The sequence below is a fragment of the Pithys albifrons genome, chromosome 2 (assembly GCF_047495875.1).
Source record: "Pithys albifrons albifrons isolate INPA30051 chromosome 2, PitAlb_v1, whole genome shotgun sequence".
Classification (NCBI taxonomy): domain Eukaryota; kingdom Metazoa; phylum Chordata; class Aves; order Passeriformes; family Thamnophilidae; genus Pithys; species Pithys albifrons.
In genome coordinates this window covers 94,848,880-94,871,387 of record NC_092459.1, presented here as the reverse complement: position 1 = coordinate 94,871,387, position 22,508 = coordinate 94,848,880, and the positions used below count along the sequence as shown (strand labels likewise).

Here is a 22,508-nt window from a genome sequence, read left to right as displayed (position 1 = left end):
ATTGTAACCATGACTTCATATTTGAAAAACAGGTCTCATCTTACTGAATGCCACCAAACATGTACCTTATCCTTTAGCTCAAATACATTTTGCATGACCTTACATGAATTGCCTAGATAAAAGCCTTTTTTTCTTCCACTTTTGTTATTTTAAAGTGCAGATGCATTTGAGTCATTTTCCCCTTTTGTTTCATATCCTTAAGATCCACAGCTTCAAAGACAAAATGTCAGCATGCAGTCGATTTATGACTGAATTCTTGAAGAGACACTGAAGAATTACCTTGTCAATCACCCCAAGGACTCTGAAGGTCTTCAGTTCCTCGGCAGGGCTCCTTAGGTTCCAAGAGGGCCTTGAACTTAGTGATCCTGGAGGCTAATGGAAGATATCAAAGATTACACATCAATCAGGGTGGTACTTGAAGGAAGACTGCCTGCTGAAGCAAATGCCAAGCCGAAGGAAACTAAATTTATCATAAATCAGAGAGAGTGAAGATGAAAGGAGAAGTTTTCTGTTTGTCCTTAGTGGAGGGAAAAAAAACAACAACTTGTAAGCAAATAAAAGTCAAGATAACACTGAAAACAAAAATTTTAAAAAGAAAAAAATAATGAATTTTTATATTGGCTATGCTTAATGGAACCTGGCAATTGATTACTCCGTTTTTATCACATCATAATAATCAATCAAAGCCTTTTGTACCCAGGTATTCTGGGTACAAAATAATTCAGAGATCACTGAGGAGGAGAAAGCAAATTAGAGCCCTTTTAAGTCTGAAGAACATAAAATACAGAATTATAAACAGAGTTCTCTTGCTCTCTGGTGAGCTTTATGAAATCTGTTTAATAATAAGATGCACAACAGAAACTATTCCTAAAACTGCCTTAGAAAAAGGTAGCTAGCTATGTATCATTAATCTAGAAATTAATACCACAGCAAGAAAATTGGCAGATGCTAACTACTAAAGTAGGTAATATGCTAATAGGCATAGATTTTTGTCCATGCTATGCTTTGCAGTTTCTCAGGGCAAACTCAAAGCTGGCATGTCCAAGGAGGGGGCAGCATTTCAAGTGGAAGTCTTCTGGGACAAAGACAAACCTCTTCAGCATCCCATATACCTCTGGCATGTTAACAAACATTTTCAGAAGTTTCTGGTTGCCAGCTGAGAAAATTTATTAGATCTTCCTCCAAAAATTCAACATGCAGCTTCTATTAGAACCATAGACCCGTAGCTCTTCCTCACAAATGAGGTAACTTCATTTGCAGAGCTGTTGAATGCCAAACTCCTTTTAAGCATAACCTGGCCTCCCCAAGTACATTTCTATCACACAAAGGTGCAAAGGAAGACAAAGGTGAAAATCCTTCATTTTTAGGCTTCTAGGAGGCAAAAGCTGTTTATCTAACTTGTCGGCATCCTGAGACAATATTTAACAACTAAGACACATAAGAAAATGGCTGCCAAGCAATTATGCTGTGCATGAAATGTTTAACCATCAGGGAAGATCAAAAATTTTTTGCTTGTGATCATAAACTTCAAGATGATGAACAAGGTGGTGCCATTTTCTCCCCACCTGGTTCTTCCCTTCTGACACCCTTACTGTAGTATCCTCAAAGGTAAAAGCAACTCCTCAAAGCCCTCCCCCAAACTGGCCCCTTTGTATTGTCAGTCAACAACCCTCCCTCCTTCATAATTCTTTCCTAAAAATCAGTACTTATTTAGGCATTGCCCAAAAAATCCAAAAGAAAGGCTTATAAATACATGTTCAAAAAGCATGGAGAAAAGTGTGCTTTTATGGGCTTGATGTTTACAAGAGTTCATTATTTATTTTCATTTATTTGTCTGGATCTTATAATTGTTTTGTAAGGCAAACAGTGTCAAGTGGGAGTAGCAACAACAGTTAGGAGAAAACAGCCCAGATTCTACAATATAAAACTAAAGGCTTCAGCAGAAAGAAGGAAAAAAAGACAAAAACTCTGCATGAACTTTTTTCTCCAAACCTAATTTAGGTTCTACCTTCTAGTGAGCTGTTGAAAGTATTTCAAGAGAGTGAAATTTTTCTGAAATAATCAAATATTTCCTTTGAAACAATGAGTTGTGCTAACACTTATTCATGACAAGATTTCAAAAGCATTCTAAGGAATACATTTAATGGAAGATAACATTTCCAAATCCTCTAGACTGCTATAAAAGATTTCCACTTCTATCTGCTTGCTATTACATTTTATAACCATTCCTCAACAATCAAGCTTTTAAAATTTTCTCTTATGAATTACATTTCAACCATGAATTAAGTTCACACATCTCTACAAAAGTTAATAGTTGTCTAATAATGCTATACAAACAGATTTCTGCACTCATTATGTTTTAAGAGCCTAAAAAACCCAGTATATGTATTTTAGGGTCTTCTCTAAAATATGACCAATGGTGGCACAGTCAGTAATACTGTGCACACACCCCGTTTTTTCATATATGCACTCCATAGTCACTTCTTACCTTAAAAGGATTTACAATCACATCCACATGTCCACAGCTCTCAGTAGCTTCTCCACTTTTATCAGTTTCAGGTTATTTTTTGCTCTTTACAGTACTTTGGTTTCACTGTTGCAAAGAATAATAGCACAGCCCAGTGATGGGGAGGCATCACATTCTGTTGTGAAGCAAAGCCGGAAGCAAACCCTAAATATCCAATTCCCAGGATTACAGCAATTAAGCATTCTATGAAACTGCCTGGCCCTCTGAATAGAGTAAAAATCCAAACTCAGCATCTAGGCAGCAGCAAGCAAAATTACTAAAAAACACCTCTCTCATCAAAAACAGAGGAACCAAAAAAATACAGGAAGGAGGGTAATAAAAATTCAAAGCTTCATTTGCCTGTAGAAATAAGGCATTTATACTCTAAAGAAAGTGGCAAGCTACTTCTGCCTGAAGAATATCTCCAGGAGCCTGTCCAAATGCTTGGCATGCTGAACAGGTATCCCAGGATCTTCTCTCCTGTGGTCAGGCCCTATATTTCCAGACCACACTCTGAGCTGCACTGCTGTATATGTGAGTTAGTATTGGGATCACTAGATGCCACTGGATTCTCTTCCACCATCACCCTTTGGTCAGCATGTGCTAATTCCAAGTAGAAAAGGATGATGCTGATTGTGATGCCTCTGCAAAGAGTCAGCAGCTTGTGGCCTTTGGAAAGCTCTAGTTTTGCAAGATACACAAGGAAATATGTCAATAGCTCTTGCCTCAGCTTTGGCATCACAACCAGCAGTTGTAAGAGCAGAGGGAGAAAGAGAAGTACATGACCAGCCAGGCAAGAGGAACGGCTCTCAATGTTAACCTCATTTAAGGCAAGAGCACTATCCTAACCCAATGACACAAACACCATTTAATGGGAAATTACAGAATATCCTGAGTTGGAAGGAACCCACAAGGATCAACGTATCCAGCTCCTGGCTTTGTATAAGACAAAACCAAGAACCACATCATGTGTACATCTCAGCCTGGGGCATCCCAGCACCTGTTGTGGAAGTTCCTTGCACTCCTCTACTTCCCATGATTCAGGGAAACATGAGGAGTGGTGGATCCTGGTCCTACTCTGGTTGCTCAAAGAATCCCATGTGCTCAAGCAGTGATGCACCTCACACTGCCCTTTCAGAGCCTTCCCAGCACAACTGCTGTTTTCCCTAGATTTCCCTCTAATTAATTACTTGGTCTTTATTTCCACCTCTTCATTCTTTCACCCAGAAAGCTCTGCCAATTTAACTGCTAATGCTGCCACCTTTGACAGTATTCACCACAGATCCTCAGGATAAGAAAAAGAGAACTTTCATGAGCAGTAGGGCAGAGCCACGATCTCCCTTTGGTCCAAGTCTGATGACTTTAATAGTTATCTACCTGTGGCATAGCCAGACCTTCAACTGCGGGAAGGAGTTCCCTTGTTTTGAGGCAGATACACTGGTACCTGTCTCATGGGCGTGAAAGTGCTTCCAGTATCCTGGTCTGGCAGAACATGCTGGTCTCTCTGTCTCTCTGCACCAAGAGAAAGCCAGGTTGCATTTTTGACTGCATTTGAACCATACAGAACTACAGTGTGCTTCAGAAGGCCCTCAGTGAGAACCAGTCGGGGAAGGCATCTCCCCTGAAGCTGGGACATGCCTTGGATGTGATCTTGAAATCCTTGAGAATAAATTTCTTATTTAATGTTAAATTTATATCTCACAGAGCTACAACAGTGCATTTTCTTTATACTTCATGTAATTTTCATGCACATTTAATGAGAATTTTAGGAAGGTATCTTATGAAAACCACAAAGAATGAAGGTTGCTTCTTCTCTTTGGGCATCAGGCATGTATCTACCTCTTGTTAGTAAATTGCTTTGAAAGTCAAAAATAATTGACATTTTAAAAGACAACAGCCTTCATAATGATGCAAAAAGAAACAACTCTGAATATAAGAAGTTAGGCATAAGTAGAACCAGAATTAATTTCAAAGAGGAAAAAAATATGCTTTATAAAACTACTGAAGTTAAAATGGACCCACAGCCTGTACAGGCAGCTGTGCTGGTCTTTGCCACTGACAGGTATGTAGGACTTGAGCATTCTGGTGGTCAATCCAGCGTGATTCAGAGGCTGTTTCTGCAGCTCTCTCTCAGGCTTGGAAGTGGCTCCCCAGAGCTGCTACTTGTAAAGGGGAAGAGGAGAAAATGCAGCTTGAGAATCTGCAAAATAACCCATTGCTGCCATTACACAGCACTCTGGACTGTTTGTCGAAGAGAAGGTTCTTGGAGCTGCCATGCTGTGCCAAAAGAGGAAGACAAGAACAGTATTTGCTGCAGCCTATTTTTCCAGAAGGTCTACATGCCTATTTACAAGCTCCAGAAGCTGTTCCCACATCTCCTACTCTTATGGGTCACAGCAAGTCTTTTCTCAATGTTTACAAGACTGTCAAGTGAGTTCTCAGTTCATGGTCACAGCTGCATCAGCTCCCTGTGTTTCTTTTCAGCCTTAAGAAATCTTCTATCCATCATTAAGCCCTCTACCCCCAACCTTTTTTTAACAGTGCCAAAGGTTCTCCAAATAGCCTCTTCTTATGTTCCTTTTTTCACCACTTGGACTTGCCAGCAGCAGTGTGGTTGCTAAGGGTGCTATCCTTGAGGGTTACACTGCTGAATTTTTGATGAGGCAAGAAAAGTAACAAAGTACTGTTGATCTTTGTTTGGTTTCCATGGTAATAAAGATAATTTTTGCTTCTCAGCTCTGAAATGCTAGAATTTTGCCTCTAGGGAAATTTGGTCTTCGAAGAGGCAAGTGTCCGGCATTTCCAGCTGCAAAAGAATGGCTCCCTTTCTCCTGCCCTAGCCACCCAGAGAAAAGCAAGCCACTGTGCTTTGCCTTTCAGTGGTTCAGATGGCAAACAGGTAGCCTGGGTTACCTTAGTGGGCACAGGCTTTTGAGACTGCTGAACGTGGCTCAGCACATGACTGGCAGCCCAAGGTGTTGGGAGATCCGAGAGGCCGAGAAGTGCACAATTGAACCTGTGCTTTGGAGCTTAACCTCTTCCCTTACTGGACAGTTCTCTGGCCTGGTGGATGAGAAAGAAGTAAAATTCCATGTCTAGGAAAGGTGAGCTAGTTCTGACACTGATCATCACGATTGTTCCTTGTAAGGGCACAGTAGGAAACACAAAGCTAACTCCAGCAGACTTGGGTGACAAAGCAGTTCTGCCTTTTAACATCACATCACAAACAAGAGCGCTTTGCCTTAAATGCCCATGCATGTCATACATCTTCCTCCAAGGAATGGTCTCAGGAAGCCCACTGCCCTGAACACCCCCTGCACTGAACCATGCTCCTATAACAAAACTGCACTCTGCCAGTTGTAACAGGGCCCCAGGTCCTGCACTAACCTTGTACACTATGGACTTAATCTCTTTAGGAGAAGGACACATAATATCCGCATGTTTCCACTGGCGTCTCCCAAGAATCACACTGTATATAGACGTGCACTGTGTATTTCAGTGCACTTTTCACTGTCTGCATGGGGTGGAAAAATTCATACAAATTCATAATCATAACTATACTGGGCAGTACAAAAGATGAGCAGTAACTAAGGTGCAAGAATTCAGGTCTGCTCAGCAACCAGCATGAAGGAAGAGTCACATTCCTCATTTTCCTTAAGACACTAAGCCAAAGCATAGCACGTGCCAACTCTGTGTGGTTCCTACCAGTACTCTTGGAATAACTTAGGGAGGTAAGTCCTTCTCCTGATTAACTTTGAGCTATCAACTCAGAGAAAAGCTGTTTCCTCACCACCAACCATCATGACCCATCAGTATCATCTGCCCTGGATGTCAGAAAATTCCAAAGCTCTAAGACAGAAGCAAAATGTATGCATTGTGAGAAGCAGAAAATAAAGAATATTAAAATAAATGTACAAACTTCAGAAAAAATCAAAGCTAAACCATGGAAACATGACGTTTTTAGTTAACATGAGAATCAGCCAGGTGCAACATATTGCTTGTGCAAAGTCAGGTTTGCCATAACTTGTGAATTTTGACTTTCAACGCAGGAGAATGGTTTCCTGTTCTCATCACTTCTTTTTTCTTGTCTTGTGCCAATTAAATCTGCTTTTCTTTGGATCAGTAAAGAAGCCATGTGTCTTATTCAGTACAGCATAAAAAAGGAAATACTTTACCTCTCAAGTTCACATACAAAAAATGCAACCTATTTCTTCCTCCTTCCCAACCACATTAATTTTTAAACTTATAAAAAGGCAAAAATAGGTTGTTCGTGAGTTTTTTCTCTTGTTCTGCACTTTCCAAACACACCGAGGTTTCCATTCAATACAGATTTTCCCTGTTTTCAGGGGTGTTTGACCCAAAGAAAGAGTACCTAGTAGGAGTTCATATCAGTCCAAAATACTAAATTGTTCAAAGTACAATTCATAGCAACAGCAAGACTCCAAACCTCACAAAATGTATCCCATTTGGAACATCCTCAAAATTGTACTTGTGGGCTCTCAACATGAAAAAAGCTACCCTTAAAGAACAGTGTCTTTGCTTTTTTAATTTACTTATTAGACAGGCAGATTTTAGAAGGCTTCCCATTTTTTGCAGCAGTGGTCTCCTTAAAGCATTTTCAGATCTGTGCAAAGTAAGATGCAATAATCTTCTGCACCTTTTGTCCTCACTTGATATTAAAGTAGAGTCAGGAAGTTGGTAGCTTTTATACTTACTACAATAGGGCAGCCACTGACAATCACACAGCTTAGCAAGTCTGCAGGAAAAGTCTAAAGTAAGAACAGATAAGTCTCAAAGGAACTGTTTAGGGAAGGGCAAAGTAGAAATTTATTGAGGGCATCTTGGAACAAGCTTTGTTTGTCTTTTGTACAAGTACAGATAAGGGTGTTTCTGCTCAAGAAAATGACAATTAGTTCAGAAACTTCCTAAAAATCAAGAAGGAGCTGATTATACAAGCAAATCCAAGAGGGACATTTGAAAGGATCAAGAAGAACCTTGGCTCAATTAAATACTTATTCTGGGGAAAATTAATCTGATCTCTACTATGTGCTTGACTCACTTCTGATACACCACTATGTGCTAAGCTGAAGAAACCAACAGCTTTCTCACTCCCTAAAGGACCAAGCAATAATCTCATGAAAAGGTCAAATGAAAGTTCTAGTGTGGTTTTCTGCTTTACCTTTAGATTCTTTAGCATGATGAAAAATGTCTACATCATCAACCATAAGTACTAGGAAAGCATGTGAAAACCAGCCCTGTATTAAACCAAGAACTCTTTGTAATGTTATGAAACATCAACAAGAATCAGAAAAGAATGGCAACTTAACAGAAGGGTAACATCAAACCACTCCTCAGGCCTCCCCAAAGAGGGGAACGAGTTAGTTTTTGAACATTATGTTTGAATATGCTTTGGTAAAAGACAAGACAACTTAATTACACCAAATTCTGGTTCCTAAAAAAATAAATTAAAACCCACCATAGAAACAGATGTATCTTCAGAGGACTTATGGTAGAGACTGGAAATTTTTTCAGCACGCATAAGATATTCTGCAGTCTTCCTTTTCACTGCTTCTCGACGAGTTGGACTTGATTCACCTCAATGGAAAAAAAAAGTTATGTTTTTTATTAAGAGAGAGGTACTAAGTAATTAAAGCACATGACTGCTTTGATTTTACCTTTTTGATTTCCTTTGGGTTATTCATAATCAAACCTACAGATACACATCTTCTGAAAAGAAGGACAATGCTGGCCTGTATCAAAAATAGCATGGCCAGCAGGCCCAGGGCAGTGATCCTTCCCCTGTACTCTGCATTGGTGAGGCCACACCTTGAGTATTGTGTTCAGTTCTGGGCCCCTAAGTTCAGAAAGGATATTGAGGTGCTGGAGCGGGTCCAGAGAAGAGCAACAAGGCTGGTGAAGGGACTGGAGCACAAGTCCTATGGGGAGAGGCTGAGGGAGCTGGGGTTGTTTAGCCTGGAGAAGAGGCTCAGAGGTGACCTCATCACTGTCTAGAACTACCTGAAGGGAAGTTCTAGCCAGGTGGGGGTTGGTCTCTTCTCCCAGGCACTCAGCAATAGGACAAGGGGGCACGGGCTCAAGCTCTGCCAGGGGAAATTTAACTGAAAGAACTGAAACAAACCACTGATCCAAATGTTGTATTAGGAAAACCAAAATCAATTAGGAAAGACAGAATAAGACGTTTACAACAAAACAATAAAATTATTTTTTCCTCAGGTTTCCAGTAGGACTTTCCTAAGTACAAGTGATGTCTAGAAATGTTATTACAAGTCAGAAAGCACCAGCAGGGACACCAAGAACTCTTGCTTACAGCTTTCCAATGCTATTCACTTCTTGCCTCTTGACTTAGGGCAACACATGAAGAAAGGAGTAAGCACTTGCACCAACTACTTCACTTCCCAGATGGCTGAACCACCACTGTGTTATTTCTGATCTACCCAAACTCTTGCAAGACGTGAGAATCCCATGATACTACACAAACTCTGCATTTATTCTAAAACTTACACTTTATGTTTCGGCATTCACATCATGAGCAGTATATTGTTATAACAGACTCAGTTTGTGCTGACAACACCCAACCAGTCAACTGGCAAGCAAAAATCAAAAGACAGTGAGACACAATTGTTGTAACAGAGAACTGAGATTACTATGCTGAAAATAAGCTAGAAACAGCTGTCCCAGAAGCAGACTGAATGACAGCAGAGACTTTGTATGGCCCTGACAATTTCTTCCAGCACTAACCAAGGGCATCCAAGACTTGCAAACCCACAGCCTTGACTGCAACGGGCTCTGCACTGCCAGGTGCAAGCCAGCACCTCTCAAACCGATGCTCCAACAGGGCAAGGAACTGCAAGGTTATCTGCCTAACAGCTACTCAACATGAAAGACAAGGCAAGCAACAGGAGAGGTAATAAATTAAACACACAAACTCTAAGCAACAGCAGATAACAGTCAATAATGAAGACTGAAACTCCTAAGACACTGATCAACAGACCATGAAAGAAACCTGAGTGTAACCTTGAAGAAGTTCAACCAGAAACTTGGTAACTGATAAGGAAAAAAACAGGACTATTGTGGGTTATCAAGAATGAGTCTCATAAAAAAGAGCAAACTTACTATGGAATTTCTGAGGAAGAACTTACTGTGTAAATGCTTGCACTCAAAACTTACTGTGGGAGGTTTTCAGGGAGCAATTGTGGCTATATGTAAGATATTGTGCAATTTTTAAGGGCATGATTAAAGGGAGGGTCAAGGTGAATATGGAGCACAAGCATGAGAAAAGAGGTGGAAATTTCATGGGTAATTGTGAATAAACAGGCTGCTGGTCAATATGCTTGTCTGACTGAACCCTGTATCTGAGCAGCATCTGTCTTAACTTCTCAGAAAACTCTGTTTCTCATTGTTTTTTGCATTAGTGTGCTGATTATTCTCTGTCCAAAAGATACACCAACAAACTTCAAGACAGATAAGCAGGCAAGTCAGACACAATGTCTGAGACCTGGACCACGGACCTTGGGGCCAGCTACCAGAGAGCTGAACAGCAAGTCTTTCCCTGACCAACAACAGTTTAAAAGACATTGGGCTGTTCATGCTGCTGGTGGTCATGCAGGTGCCCTTCTGCAATACCCTTCTGCCTGTGCCAATCCATTTGTGGTGAACCATGTCGATATAGAATACATGTGCACATGTGCAAACCCCTCAGACATTTGCACTCAGCTTCATGACAGGTAGGACCCAAAGAAGGCATTAGCTCCAGCAGCTCAGGGCAGGAGAGCTCACTGATCCTTCAGGCAACCATAGCTGGCCAGCTTTAACCCTGGATCCTTAAGTAAGGAGAATGGGCAGATTGTCCGTCCAATTTTCCCAAAACACTTTTTGGCAGCAGAGAACAATTAAAAATTAAATACAATATCTCTTCAGAGAGTTCATGGAGAGTTCCTCTGTAGGCTCTCAGAGTTGCTGTTTTCCCCCTGTCCCGCACAAAAGAAAATTGATCGTTGTTCTTGCTTTTAACAAATCTTATGAGCGTGAAGAAGGCACAGGCACTTTTTCCCTTTACATTGCCATGATCTGCTACTAATCATTTTGATCTCATTATAAAACAGACTTTCCCTTTCCTTTCATATCTTGACTAAGGACTACCTAAACACACAGGCTCCATCAAGAGTAAGCAGAAGAGACTTCGAATCTACCCCAAGTTCTGTGGTAAGTCATCTATTGTTAATCTTAACTATCCACCTCACAGCAGGAGGGAAAAGTGATTGTCAGCTCCGTGGATAGAGACACAGAAGCTTGCTCTGCAAAAACCTTTGTTTACACTTGGTTTGGGAAGAAGCTGAACAGTCAAAAATTCAGTTCATTTTCAGCATATGATATATATATATGATGGATATATATCAATTTTGCCAGCCTTGCTCCCATCTAGGATTAAAAAAAGGTAACATCACTCAATCGTTTGAACTTGAATTTGGCTTTATCAGAAGAGAATAGATACACAATATTTTTTTATGTGTGTTGCAATGTCTTAAAACATGACTAACGATTTTGCTTTCATCTCTTGCACGTAATGTTAACGCACCATAAAACCTTCTTGAGCCAGTGCACTGGTGAGCACCCACGTTTTCTCAGACACACCAAGCGGCAGTCGCCCAGGGAAAACGAGACATCTGCACAGCAATAATAAACCCTTCAGCCGGTGTTTCCTTCAAGCAGACTGGTAGAAAACTGCTAGGTTAGTGTCTAAGGCTATCATAAAAGTCAAACTTGCCGCTTAATTGTTAGTTATGTGTATTTAGTTTAGATGTTTATTGCCTTTTTCCAGCGCTTCGGTAATTTTACAGTAATTAACACAAACAGGTTAGGATGTCCCCTTAGAGCTGTCTTTGTTCTCCCTACTTTCACAAGACATTAATTTCAGTTTTTTCTGTACTTTTCCTTCCTGAGTAATAAATAACATTTGCAAACGGTTGCTTCATTAAAATCTTTAGCCATAAGAAGGGTGTGAATTCACAAAACAACATTTATTCAACAAGTTCTTGTACCTTATTTGTGAATAAGATCACTAACAGTTCAATCTGAATACTTTAACAGGTGGATGTTTAAGAATTGGATTTATGGAAATAGGAGTTTGGTTTTTTATTCTTTGCATTAGTTTAACCAAGAAAATATAAAAAAACTACAATCCAACACAGATTTCCATTTAAACAGCTAATATCTCATAAATATCTGTCAATAAATACAATATATTAATTTAATAAACAAATAAATGCTACTTTAAAAGCCCCAAGCACAGGGAGTAATAATAAAGACACCATTAAACTAAAACTAATCTTTAGCATTTATGTCAAATTTGAGGTCATAGAACTCTCCACTTAAAACAAAATAAATCACTAAAAGACAGTACTAGAACAAATCCTTATATTTGACAGATGTTAAAGCCATGATTCAGACATTATGCATTATTTTTTAAAATGCAATGTTACATTTTTCCATGGATAGTGCTTTTAGTTATGCAAAATGTGCATTCTCAAAAGAATCTATTTTATAATAAATTAGGAATAATAATTTATTCTTAGTTAAGAACTTCTGATTTAAACATTGCATGAGCATACTGGGCTCCTATTTCCATTCTGTGGTTAGCCCACAATAATCTAAAGAGGTGTCTCTCTAATTACAATTTAAATTTGAAAGCCATTTTTCTTTAAATGGCAGCAAACAGGAAATGTGTCAAAGCCTTTGATGAATCTTTACAACTGCTCATAAAAGATCATCCTGCTTAAAATAATATTGATTTTTCATTTATTTTTCTAGATACTAGAAGATTTATGTTTCATCTGATCAGGATCAAAGCTTCTCCCCCCTCCTGATCACTGGGATTAAATCAGCAATGTCATTTTACACATTTAAAAACTACACTGCTAAAGCAAGATATAAAAGTGCAGCAAGGCTGATCATAGAGACCTTAGAATAAAAACCCCCTCAAGATTCCCAGTCTCTCTCTCTCCCTCTGCATTTGCTATGGAGCAGCTGTGCCTCACACAGATTCACATGAATGAAAATATTAAGGCGAGAAACCACCCACTTAGTTTATTTTCCATATGACTTTCCTGTAATTATTTTGTAAACTGTTCACACAACAATATATAAAAACATCTGCAAAAACAGGTAATTAATGTGTCAAGCCAAACTAATGCATTTTTTATGGTGTCCATGCTTCGTCAACTGTAATTATAACTCTTTTTAACCAAATGATGATGTGTTTGTTGCAATGTGCAAGTGGTTATTTTAGATGCTCTGTTTACTATTACTGCAAACAGAATATAAAAACTCTACAACTACTTTGTTGCATATATAAGCCTTCATCCACACAAGCACAAGGAGGCAGCTCCCTCATTTTTCAAAGGCTTTGCCTATTTCCAAGAAATAAAAACATCTTAAAATTAAAATTGGTTTTGGAAAGGCTGACCAGGCCACCCGCTGACCAAAGTAGGCAGGAAATTAGGACAGCAGCCGATACTTTAAAATTTGTTCCTCAATTTTTATTTCTAAGGATGGCTCAGCTACAATATATTTACAAAGACACACATTCTTAACAACACTCCAATGATTTTGAGGGTTTGATAGAGGAAAACCACAAATATCAGAATAATTGTGCCACTGAGTTCATCCGTGACTTGCCTGTTTGTTTGCCCACAGTCCACTGATTTGAATGAAAAAGGCAAAGAAGCAGCATTTCCACAATGTACAGAGCAGTAGCATCTGGAAAATTAGCAATACGTTTATTTGTCTTCTGCTCAAAGTCTTTACTCACATCTTCAGAAGAGGACACACCTTTGAGAGATAAATTAACATCAAACCATTCAGCTCCATTAACTGTTTATTCATGCATCAAATCTTCTATAATTCTGTTAGGAACAAAAATTACTTACGTTCAGATATTAATAGCAAAAAGCTATTGAAAAGGGACCATATCCAATAAACTTAAACAAACAAACAAAAAAATTTGGTCAGTAAAGACCATGGAAAAAATCTGCCCTTTTCCCCCAAATAATCTGGGCTACTACTAATAGAACACATCTCAGATGCATAGAAGTGCTGTCAAACTTCCTCTAGCCCACAACTGTTCTCCTCCACAGATACAGAATGAAGTCCTGGGGAATATATGCATCTTACAGGATGGTAGCCAAGACAGGTCTAGTTGCCACTTGCCACTACCATATACAAAAATATCAGTAAATCACAGACACAGTAAATCACAATACGTAGCACCCACCCAGGAATTCTATATATTCCTTTCTTTCTTTGCCTGACCACTTCCAAATCAACGCCCTTGAGGCATTAAGAGATTTTCTCAGGAAGAGTCAATCTGTCAGGACAACACAGGTGCTCTCCTTACCTAACTAGTTGCTTGGTCAGGATGGGGGTATTTTCACAGAAAAGGTAAGGCTAAAAAGTTAGCATTACCTGTCCCAATCCTCTGTAACCTCATCTTCCTGCTTTTTTCTCAGACTTACTAAAAATATATGTGAGCTGCCTTTATTTAAAGAAGATATCAGAAGAGATTTGCTTCAGGAAGGAATGTCCTCTTGCAGAACAAGCTACAAGGAACTTGTGGGAGACTGCCTGTTGTGCTAACCCCAAACTCCACGTTCTTAACAATTTAAACAGTAAAACTTTCTCTAAATACTGAAATCTTCAATGAAACATTTATAATTGCCAAATCTAACAGCTATAATACCATTTTTTATTTTTAAAAGTTTCTTTATCTTCTTCACAGTCTTCCTGCACATATCACCCAGCTGGATTGCTGAATTTTTCAAAGAATTGCTCTCTATAAAAATGCAAGGGAGTAAGCCTTAAAAGATTTATTTCTTCTCACAATGAAAAGAGGTTTAGCAGCACCTTTCTTATTAGTGGGTAGCCCAGCTGTTATTTTTGCCTAATTGGTTGAAGAGGACCTCTGTTCTTCTTAGGGCAAACACTTCTTACATCATGTGAAGCAGACTCCTTTGTCCATAATAGCCAAACAAAAGCTCAGGCACACCGTAAGTGACAATGCGACTCATAATCCAGCACAGGTTTGTGATGACTTTGGACAGTTTTATAACCCCAAAATTTATTTCAGGAAGGGGAAGAGCTGCTGATTTTGGAACAAGTCTCCACCAATTCGCACAGGAGAGTGGGTAACCTTTAATTTTCAAACAATCACTTAAGTGAAATGCGGCAGGTGTTGGGGTAGACGGACACTGCAGCATCAAGGGAAGAGCTATAGATTTTAGCAGTAGGTGGGAGTTTGGAATTGTGAAATAAGCCCACTAGCTCATCATCTCTAGTATGCTATATATTATGTTAACAATGAGTTCCTTTGAGGTGATGGTCAATTTCTGCAGCTGAAAAAAACTGTAAATATTTAAAAATAAGACAAAGATTAAACCCATTATGATAAAACAGCTTGAAGTGATCTTTTTTCCTTTTTTTTAACATTTTGAGAGAGTCAAAATTTATTAAAATGCAACACATTTATCAGAGCCATTCTTCCTTGTTTTTTGAAGATTCAGAACAGTACTGTACTCTATCAACCAACAAGAAAAGCTACTTAAAAGTTAAACCTTTCATGCTGAAGCACAAATTTGTGATAGTGAATGAACACCTAGAAAGTCTTCTTTCAGTTTTCCAGTGTGCTTATAACCACTTTGCTATTGTATATGCTATATACATCAACTTCATTGCAGGTTGCTTGAGACACTTAGAGATCTACATTTCCTATGAAGTCACCAGTTCTGCATCTTGTAGAAAACCTATGGTTACACACCTGTCATGTAAATGTCTAGGTAAACATTTCTTTGGGGGGAAAAAAAAAGCTGGCATATACGCCAAAGTTAAGATTACACAGAAGAATGGCGTGAGCAAAATATGTTTGAGTGACCAGTAAAGCAGGAGTCAGTAACATTCCAGATAGTAAGAACTGTAACTTTCCAGAAATGCTAACCAACAAAACATCTGCTTATAGAGAAGCTCTCATGTTAAATCCACAAGGTGGTGGTATCTTTTCATGTGCTTGTGTGACTATTTGGAAAAAAATAAAATGAATGGTCACACACCGCACATTATTTTGGGGAGGAAAAGCTTAACTTTTCAGCTATCTGCTAAAACTTCTAGTTCTCAATGGCAAGACATTTCATCAAAGTAAGACTCAACATGAGAAATATTCTTGAACATTTTTCTGTTGAACTATTTAAGAAGGGAAAAATCCCTGTGAACATTGCAAGACAGAAGGACAAGCAGTGGCATTCTAGCACAGATGAGGAAACACTGTGGTGGCAGCAGCAGCAGGTCCTCCAAAACAAGAACCACAGGAACAGGATGAGAGCCCTGACAGTCAGAGCAAGGAAGAAATTGCACAGGCCACCACCACAGAAGAGAGGACATTTCCAAGCTCTCTGACACTCTTCCTTCTTAACTGAAAGGACAAGTTCAAATTTGAATTAGCAGCCACAAACATTCCTTGCTTCAGAGCAGAGGGAACCGAGGGACAGAGACACTTACAAGTATGAACAGTTTGAAGCATGAAGTATTTCAGGGGGAAAAAAAGAAAAAGACAGATGAAAAACCATTATGAAATTCATAAATCCTGGCTATCTAATAGTTCTCATATCTATATATTAAATACCATTCAGATGTATTTTTATATAATGCTATGGGAAATGGTATCTTTTTCTGAGCAATCACAGAAATCTCTAAAACAGAAGAGCCAGAGGCAGGCCTTGTAGAGATCAAACCTATACTAGTCCTTCTATGCAGCTCTGAAGCTAGAGGAACTATTTTAAGATACTGGCAGAGTAAAGAGAGAAATAGGACAAAAAAAGAGAAAAGGAGGATGTGAAAAGAGAGAAGCTATATATCCAAGAACTGTTTGGGGGGAGGAATCAGAGCACTGATTATCATGCAGCATCATGCCCTTAAACATATCTATGCAATTTTTCTATTCCAGCTAGTAATTTGCCTCAATTCACCTACACTGCCTGAGGCATTTCAATCTGCAGCCAGAGACTTCCATCTCCTCACCTGGGGACAGAAGCCGCACTGTAACCTAGATCAGTCTGTTCTGTTCACACTGTGCACTGGAACAAGTGTGTCAACCCTACTAGGTCTTCTGATGGGAGGCAAAAACCCCACACAGCAACAGTCAAAAAAAGATTAATGCACTTTGCAGCTAAGTGCTGGCTAACAACAGCTGAGATAAAAGGCTGTGCAGGCAGGAAGAGATGTCTGTCAAAGAGGTCAGAACAAGCAGCAGTCTGGCAAGGGACTGCTATGAGGACAGACTCAGAAATCTTGGAAAGGTCACATCAACACCAAGCCAATGCAGCTAGCTTGTTCTCCAGAAGAGGGAAGAAAACAGGTTTCTAAGGCTCACCTGGTCACATATTTATTCATTCTTTAACAGCCACATGCTAAATTGCCACATTCAGAGTCATCTCTGCATCAGACTCTACATGTTGGCTTACAGGTATTGCTACAGTTCACCTATATGTTTATTACAAGGCTCTCAGCTGTGCAGCAGGTACTAAACCTCAGATCTTTGTCAGCCTCTTGCTGCAGAAAGGACTTGCAATTTAAGTGGAACTTTGCCTTGAGTATTCCTTTACATAGCTGAATCTGGCTGTATTTATACAGTAACCAATTTCAGGCATTAACTGATCTACATTAACCATACTTTACTGGCACATGCAATATTCTACTGCTTTGCCACAAAAAAGTGTCTAAACCCAGTACTTTTGCATATGAAATGATACCACTCTCAGACTTCACAGAACAGTCTGAGTTGGGACCCACAAGGATCATTGAGTGCAACTCTCAAATGAATGGCCCATATGGGGATTAAACCCACAACCCTGATGTTATTAGGACCATGCTCTAACCAACTGAGCTAATCTCAGGATGGATTCTATAACACTAATCTGCTCTAAAGCTCTGTATGGTCTGCAATAGGCTTGGAACATTCCAGCTATGGACAGCTCATGGCCCATATTAATGTGTGTTTCAGCATCACTGGCAGCACACTGGGATAAGATGGCTCTTCTTTCCACCAACCACAGTATTTCCAACATCCATGCCTAATTTAGCTGCTTATTGACAGACAATTTATCTCACAAACTTTTCTTCTGAAGCAGCAGCTGTGATTTCAAGGAACATGGAGAGAGGGAACACTTTGCACCACTGCTTAAAAGGCTCAACCCAAACAGTCCTACAGTACCCTCACAGCCCAACAGAAGGAAATAGAGACAGTTTTCAGCTCCTTTGGTAAGCACAAGAACAGGAAATTATAGCCTTGACTGATTCCAGCCTCAGTGGAAGTATAAAACTACAACAGCAAATAAGGCAAGTGATGATACACCACAGAAGCACAGAGGTCTGAGATCAGGTGGGGGAGAATTACAGTTCCATCAGTTACCCTGTCATCAAGTTCTTCCTGTGGGATCCAGCACAACAACGCTCATGGTTTCTGTACAGACATCAGCTCACACCCCAGTGCATCTTCTCAAAAAACAGGTCTGCTTTTTCCTTAAAGACGTTGCTTGAGTCAGACACATCTCATGGACAGCTCAGCAACTGCCTAAGAGATTGTTACTACCAGTGAGAATCACTACTCAGAGGATTTAACAAGTGAAAGGAATTTAAAATAGCTACTGTGTGGTAACAGAAGTTGTCTTCGTAAGTGCCATTCAACAAACAAGTAAAGGAAGCCAGAAACACGCTGGTGGAATGCCATGGCTGTTTCCCTTTTCATAAAGTACTGTCTTCTTGGCATTCTGTCAAGCATGCTCCTGTTTGCATCCCTGGCTCTATCACAAGTTCAAATCATAGCCCATCATAATCCCAGTAATTAGACACAAGTTGGTTTGTTTTCAGTATATCCAAAAAAATCATCTAGTTGTCCAAAGTATTCCCAGCATTTCATTGTATATGCATTTCTGGGTTAAAAGTCAAAGTCATTTTAGCAAGGTTCCAGTAATTTGTGTAATTTTGGTTCCAGCTCTGTTTACTGGATAAACATTAAAATAGCACAGAGCAGTGCAAAACTGATGCTCACAGCCTGCTTACAAAGGCACCAGCAGCTTATTTAGAAGTTGTAGGTGACTAAAACAAAACAGATACCTGGAAAACAGCTTGTGGCTGCTGTGACTCAAGAGGCATCACATACTTCATGCAACAAGGTTCATGGTGCCTAAACCAAATAAATATCCATTCTGCCCAGCCACAGCTGCTACACATGTGAAAACAAACATTCCAAAACTCTGAAAGAGTAAACAGATCATCTCCCTTCGGATGTTAATGTGCAACATGGTTAAACCAACAATGAACACATTTGCTTTCTAAACCACATGGAAGAGATCCTGTCCTTTTCTAGATGACTTAAACTGACCATTGTGCATCATTCTTGCTTCATCATGTGTCTGAAGTTATTGAAACCCAGCAATAAGCAACAGTGTTAATTCTCTGTTTATCTCACACCTCGGGCTGCCCAGATCCAAAATGGATAAAGCTGAAGAATGGTTGAAGTTGGAAAAAGAGGAGATATTTATACAAATAAGAGTCCCTCCTTTGTTACAAAAAACTCTTTCCAAAATTTCAGCCTCATGAGCTGTTTTTTTCCTAATACAAACTATGCCCTATCCCAAAGTCAGTGAAAGCACTACTTTGCATAAAACACAGTTAAATTCCAGCCTAGAAGTTTGTGGTTTGCTATTGATTAGTGCATTTTTTCCATCACTAGGCCTGAAGCAATGGATTGACCTCAAAGTACTCTGACATGATAACAAAACAAAGGAACAGCTATAATTGTGAGCCAAAGTTTCTATCAGCTAGTATACTTGGTATGTTCAAAAAGACAGAAAATCTGAATTCTAGGAAGTTTCATCTTCTGGAGAATTGTTTAACCATCCTACACAACCCTTACAGACCTGTCTTTCAAAGACTCCAAAACCCTGCATGCAGCAATGCCCAGAAAACATGAGAGGAGCAGCAGAATCAGAGGAACAAGGAAATTATGGCAGCTCTTTCCTGCCACTGCACACAAAGCAGCTCTGGTAAAAATGAAACAGGGAGGTACAAGAGGTACAGGCAGTTCAGTGGCAGTCCAAGGGCTGTATTGCCAGACCAAGAATTCATTCTTCTTGCCACTGACAAATGCTTATTAAATGCATGTACAGGGAAGAAACAGGCCCAAGGTGTATAAGGAGCAGATGTCCAGAGTCCAAGGTATACACCAGTCTGTGAGCACACAGACAGCGTGCATTCCCTAAGTGACTGGGTCTTTTGGCAGGACTATGAATAGGATGTGAAAGGATTCAGTACTAAAACTCTGCAAGAGACTAGCAAAATAAAATACATATGCACCTTGCACAGAATAATTAAGACCACTATACTTCTGAGAGCATGTGCACATGGCTGAAAATAAAGCCAAGATGGTGATTTCTTCGGTGTAAGCATATGTGACACCTGTCTCATCTAGCATTAGGGCCATCAGCTCAGAGAGCTGGAAAGTCACCAGGAACATAACAGGCTCAAGTGTCCTCTAGCTGCCTTTATGGAAGCCACGGACTTCAAACTAAACAACTTAGGGCTATAAACCTGCAGTGATAAACTAACTCGCACACGATTTTGATGAGGCATAAGAGAAATAAGCAGATCTTGTGCCGAGCCTACAGGAACGACTGGGAACAGAGACACTTTCATTTTTCATATACTTCTCACCAGCTTATGGAGGCATTACATTTCTGAGGTAAAGCAATGTTTCAGATTCAAAGTTTCAAACATAGAAGATGCGTGACGTTTCTTCACCCCCAGCACTCCCCAGGCTGATTACATTTCCCGACTCCAATTCTTAGGTGTCAATTTCTATTTCCTTGGTGCCACCACGTGGCAAAAATCTGTATTACCGTTTTCCATGCAAAAGGCGACCTGCAGCCCATTCCACAGGCCACACATCCTGCAATACGTGTACACCAACAGGCAATGGCATCTTACACGTGTCTAAGTATGTGTGAACACTTTGTTTCAATTTCAGATGTTACCAATACTTATTTAGACAAAACAGCTTGAAAATAATCAATGGCAGAAGACCAGAAGCATTGTGTAATTACACCATCCTTATCTTTGAAAGGACCATGTTATTATCCATATGAAATACACAAGCAAGGATGTTTAAATAACTGAAATGATTAGGATAAGGGTTTGTGGGGTATTTTTATTATAATACACAGTGAATACACACATAATCAATGCTAGACATACTGCCTTCACAAAGTAGCTAGATTTAAAAGTTTCGTTGGTCTTTTGGGGCCTTTTTCCCCTTTTTTACTGTCCCCATAGATCCTGAGAAGGCATATATTCTTAGGAAGGCCCTGTCAGCATAAAGAGGGCATCATCATCTCCTGGCCAGCTTGCAGAAGCTCCAAGGAGAATGGGACACAAAATGAGCCGGATCTACTCAAACCTAGTGTAAGTGCTCAGAAGAGAATGGACATTGTGCTTTCCACCTTCACAGGCATGCAGGATAACACAAAGAAATGAAAAAGAAGAGCTGACTGTTAGGAACTAGCCTGTGTATAATTATATTCCCAAGGGATAAGATGCCAGTTAAAAAGCAACTCATTCCCATTATTTCCTCTTCCGTGCTTTACAGATGAATGCCAGGGACTGCAAAGGAAAAGTTGCAGGTGCTGGTTACCTGTCTCTTCATCCATCAGGAACATCTACAAGCATATACAAGTACCACTACTATAAATAATGCCCACTGTACTAAGTGGCATCATGAAAACAGGGCAGAATATCGTACTTTCCAAAGACACCTTGAATTTCTTCCTAGCCTGAAACACACAGATACCAATGGGTGAGAGAAAAGGATTAACAATCTTCTGACGTAGCTGTACGAGGGGCTAGCTAGCAGCACAAAAGCAAAAGGCCCTGGAGTAAATTCTGGCAAATGTAAATAAGAAGCTCAATGCACTCTGGTTTAACAAGTTAGTATGCATCAGCTGGGCAAGTCACAACACATGCAAGAAAAGCCTTTCACAACTACAAGGAAAACACAGTATCATAAGGATTGCCAGATTCAACGCCACTTCATTTAACCACTGCCACAACTCAAGTATAATAGTTACCACAGCAAAGCAGATACACAACAGGCTGACTTGGATTGATGTCCTAACAGTTTGAAACTGTTTAATAAAGAAATCTTTTGAAGTTGAAATTTGAGCTGTCAGTGGAAAACTGCATCATGGCAGCCTTGCATCATGGCAGGAAAACAGATTATGACAAAATGGGATATCCTTCAGAAGACTGCAATAGGTCTATGAAAAAGTGTACTGGCAAAGAAAGAATAGCTGGGCTCTCCAACAGAAGGATTGCCAGCACATTCAACATCAAGAATGAAAAGCATTTTGACAACACGGGCAAGAAAAGATAGGATGCTATCGAAAAGCCACAACACCCAGCAAAGCAGCAACCCTACTGACATCAGGGAGACTTGAAAAGAAATAGGTGGATTTACATTTGCCAAAAAGTGTAAGACACTTTAAGCAAAGACTATGCACATATCTTGGCCCACACCTCTAGTTCTCATCAGTAACCTATCAATTTTGCCAGGCCCCATTAAATCAGCTCAGCAGGTAACTTCCATTCCTAGAACTGTTCAGAAGGTCTGGACCACTGCTGCGCATCACACTGAGATGCCGCAAAGGCTTCTGCTTGTGTGTGCTTTGGTGCATTAACATTTAAGTTCAGATCTGGAGCAGCATAATGCATCTGTGCTGTATGCTGTCAAATAAAGCCACAATTCTAATCTTACTCATTTGATCTGTGTGGGACAGAAACACAATACACAGACCCTGAATTCACTCCAAGAAAGAACAACTATTTTCCTGTGCTTTATGGTCTTAAGCTATTGTTGGGCAAAATGCAAATATATGAGGTTATCACT

At 39.8% G+C, this 22,508-nt stretch overlaps 1 protein-coding gene across 2 annotated transcripts in view; it reads right to left on the bottom strand.

The window, feature by feature from the left end:
• RPS6KC1 (ribosomal protein S6 kinase C1) overlaps window positions 1–22,508 on the bottom strand; it is an 89,215-nt gene that overhangs the window by 40,341 nt on the left and 26,366 nt on the right. For both annotated transcript variants that reach the window (XM_071578367.1, XM_071578356.1), the window contains exons 8-9: window positions 7,983–8,101; window positions 280–372 (exon numbers count right to left, since the gene is read on the bottom strand). In XM_071578367.1, coding sequence (XP_071434468.1) covers window positions 280–372; window positions 7,983–8,101 — 212 coding nt within the window. The remainder of the gene's footprint in view (window positions 1–279; window positions 373–7,982; window positions 8,102–22,508) is intronic.